At 37.3% G+C, this 3,307-nt stretch overlaps 1 protein-coding gene across 8 annotated transcripts in view; it reads right to left on the reverse strand.

Annotated features, from left to right (window-relative positions):
• LOC113207199 (cholinephosphotransferase 1) overlaps positions 1 to 3,307 on the reverse strand; it is an 18,920-nt gene that overhangs the window by 4,503 nt on the left and 11,110 nt on the right. For all 8 annotated transcript variants that reach the window (XM_052268824.1, XM_052268820.1, XM_052268827.1 and 5 more), the window contains 3 exons: positions 2,132 to 2,290; positions 1,930 to 2,055; positions 1,692 to 1,854 (listed from right to left, as the gene is read on the reverse strand). In XM_052268824.1, coding sequence (XP_052124784.1) covers positions 1,692 to 1,854; positions 1,930 to 2,055; positions 2,132 to 2,290 — 448 coding nt within the window. The remainder of the gene's footprint in view (positions 1 to 1,691; positions 1,855 to 1,929; positions 2,056 to 2,131; positions 2,291 to 3,307) is intronic.

Raw genomic sequence — 3,307 nt, forward strand, 5'->3', positions numbered from 1 at the left:
TTTTAGATAGACTGGTGACAAGCTTTCAATCTTATTTTTTTAAATTTTGTGCTGAGCAGTAACTTGACACCAAAGAGGGGTAAATTTTGGGTTAATGATCTGGGCTAAAAAAATTCAAGTTGAAAAATGAAAAATGTGTCATACCCGAAAGGAATTTTGTTCCTGCTTGAAGTTCTGTGAACGCAAAACCTACATCAAAAACTTAAAGCAAATCAACAAACACACCAGGCTGCAAGAAGGCGCCTTATAACTTGGTGTTGTAAAATCACAGCATGCAACGTCTATTCTAAATTCTTCATTTAAACAAAATGTTTCTGCACAATAACTTTTGAATAAGGAAACAACACACAGCATTTCTTTATTATAATTATTCACAAAATTAAGCTCCAATTTCCTCTGAATCTTGAAAATTGTTAGTTAGAAACAAATCACTCCTAAGGCCTGGTACTTCTATCCTGTCCAAGCTCTACATCAAAACTTTTCCCTACTCTTCAGATGATGCTAGATTACATTTCTGGTAAATATGGCGCACAGCCCAACCAGACAAAAGTATCAAAATCTGAAGTGTACACTACCACATACTTCACCTACATAAATCAATTTTAGAGGATATGTACAAATTGATAATTAAAAACTAAGAGGAATTTATCACGTCTTTCCCATCAAGTACATGGCAAGAATATCTGATCCAAATTGATGAACAATTTAACAACTCACTTCACAACTTAACTTGCAAGGTAGTGGACTTCACAACTTAACTTGCAAGGTAGTGGTTATAGTTATAATACACTAAATTCACCAGCCTCTTGAGAGGAAATTCTTAAGAGATGCCCTCCTAATTCTTAACCTCTTGTCAATGTTTGTATGTTTCTTTGGAAAAATATCTCAGAGCAATGCTGATGAGAAGGAAAAAAAGAGATGGACCACAGAAAATTCCATAGACTAGAAGGTTAGTAAACCCAAAACCATTCTGTAGCCCAAGACACCAAATATAAATTAGAGAAAAGGGAGGCCTGTGGTGAAATGGGAAAGATCCAAGACATAATAGCATTGGGTAAGGATGGAACAGTTGATTCAAATCAATTGCATACAGGCTACAACAACTTAGCCACTTTTAAGAATCAATCCAACAAGTGATGATTGCCATATCATAATGTACAAATAAGATGATTCGAATGCCTTAACAAATACTTTTGTTCGATGGAGAGCTCTCTTTTACTCCTTGTCCACAAAATAAATGAATTTTAGTTGATGGACTTCAGCACGAGATGAAGATTAAAAAGTCTCTACAATGCAACTATTTTCCAGATATCGTACTAGAGAGAAAGTCATATTCTATTTTGTAATCTAGTGTAGACAGATTGAGGTCAGACAAAAATAAAGTGACAATAACGGCAGTTTCATTTCACCTATGCAGTCATGATCACTTTATAAAACCAATTATTGGTTTTGCCCAACCCAAAATTTAAGAACAGAATATTTTTAACAGGAAGAGAAAAGATGAATTTGTACAGGACACTTTCAACAAGTTTTTCAAAAATGTACAAAAAACCTTACAGATGAGCACAAGAAAATAGAGGGAACTAATCAAGCTAGGGACAAGCCAGCGGGTGAGGAAGAGAGCAACAAAGAATATAGAGGTTAGTGTTGAGTAGCCCGCTTGATAGAGCGCACAGGACGGTTAAGTCTACCTTGAGCCGATGCGGCACCATTCTTGTCTGTAACTGAAGTTGGCCCACTGTGAACAGCAGGACCTCCACCACTGGGTATCCTAAAGAGCTGGATTCTTAAATAATTGCAAATCTCCAAGCAAACAGCTGAACAATAGCGCATGAGATCAAACATCACCCACACCTGAAAAGGAAAGAAACAGATATTATTGAAGAACGGTACAATCTAGGTAAGGGAATATACACTGATGAGACTTACCAAACACATCCATAAAACTATATACTCGGGGATATAAAAATTGAAGTATTGGTTGAGAAACAGCATTAAAGGACCAATTAAGGCTGAATCGAAGTATTCCATTTCGTTTTTGGTCATATGAGCCACCTATAGGATAAAATTTAAGGACATGTAGTTTAAGCTCAAACAAATAATACAAAACTGGTAAGTATGTTTTACTTACCACAAGCCTATTGGTTACTTTTGCAGCTACCATTCCAAAAGCCAAAATGTACAAGACTGGGTTGTTTTCGTACACAGCTTGCACACTTTTGCGATAAATGATATAAGCTGGTACAACCACAAGTCCAAATGGAATTATAGGTGACAGAACGCTGGTTCCCTACAAAGTTAACTATAATTAGCATAGAGGTATAGTAAATACAGCAAAATATTAGATTGAAAAAATATTTAAATGACATGAATCTCAGTTTACAGGAGGTGAGCCCGTTTGTCCGAAGTGCGTTTGTCCGAAGTGAATTTATCTATTTTAGTAAATAAAATAAGTAAAGTAGTTAGTTACATTATGTTATTTCATTTAGTGGCAGTTGTTGAAATAAGAGCTAAAACAGGTACAGATACTATCAGGAGGGCAAACGTGTTGCCTAACTGCTGTTCCGGGCCTGGAAAAGGGTAAGTGAAATAACTTACGCTATTTCACTAACTTAAGTAAATTAACTTATATTTGAATAAGTCTTGGTTCGCGCCACGCCGTCAAGCGGCTGTGGTGCGCCAAGACTCTCGGCTCTGTTCGGCTCGGCTTGGCCGGCCTTCGGTGTGTCAATGTTCAACACCCCAGTGGAACACCATCGCCTTTTCGGCGCTATGTTCTTTTAATTTTGATTCCTATTGTTCTTCTAGAAGCGCGATATAAGCGCCAAAAAGGCGATGGTGTTGCACTAGGGTGTTGGACATTCACACACCGAAGGCCGGCCGAGCCTAGCCGAACAGAACAGATCCGAGTGTCGTGGCGTACCACAGCCGCTTGACGGCGTGGCGCGAACCAAGACTTATTCAAATATAAGTTAATTTACTTAAGTTAGTGAAATAGCGTAAGTTATTTCACTTACCCTTTTCCAGGCCCGGAACTGCAGTTAGGCAACACGTTTGCCCTCCTGATAGTATCTGTACCTGTTTTAGCTCTTATTTCAACAACTGCCACTAAATGAAATAACATAATGTAACTAACTACTTTACTTATTTTATTTACTAAAATAGATAAATTCACTTCGGACAAACGCACTTCGGACAAACGGGCTCACCTCCTGTAAACTGAGATTCATGTCATTTAAATATTTTTTCAAACTAATATTTTGCTGTATTTACTATACCTCTATGCTAATTATAGTTAACTTTGTAG

Source organism: Frankliniella occidentalis, unplaced genomic scaffold, assembly GCF_000697945.3.
Source record: "Frankliniella occidentalis isolate FOCC.00 unplaced genomic scaffold, Focc_3.1 Scaffold77, whole genome shotgun sequence".
Classification (NCBI taxonomy): domain Eukaryota; kingdom Metazoa; phylum Arthropoda; class Insecta; order Thysanoptera; family Thripidae; genus Frankliniella; species Frankliniella occidentalis.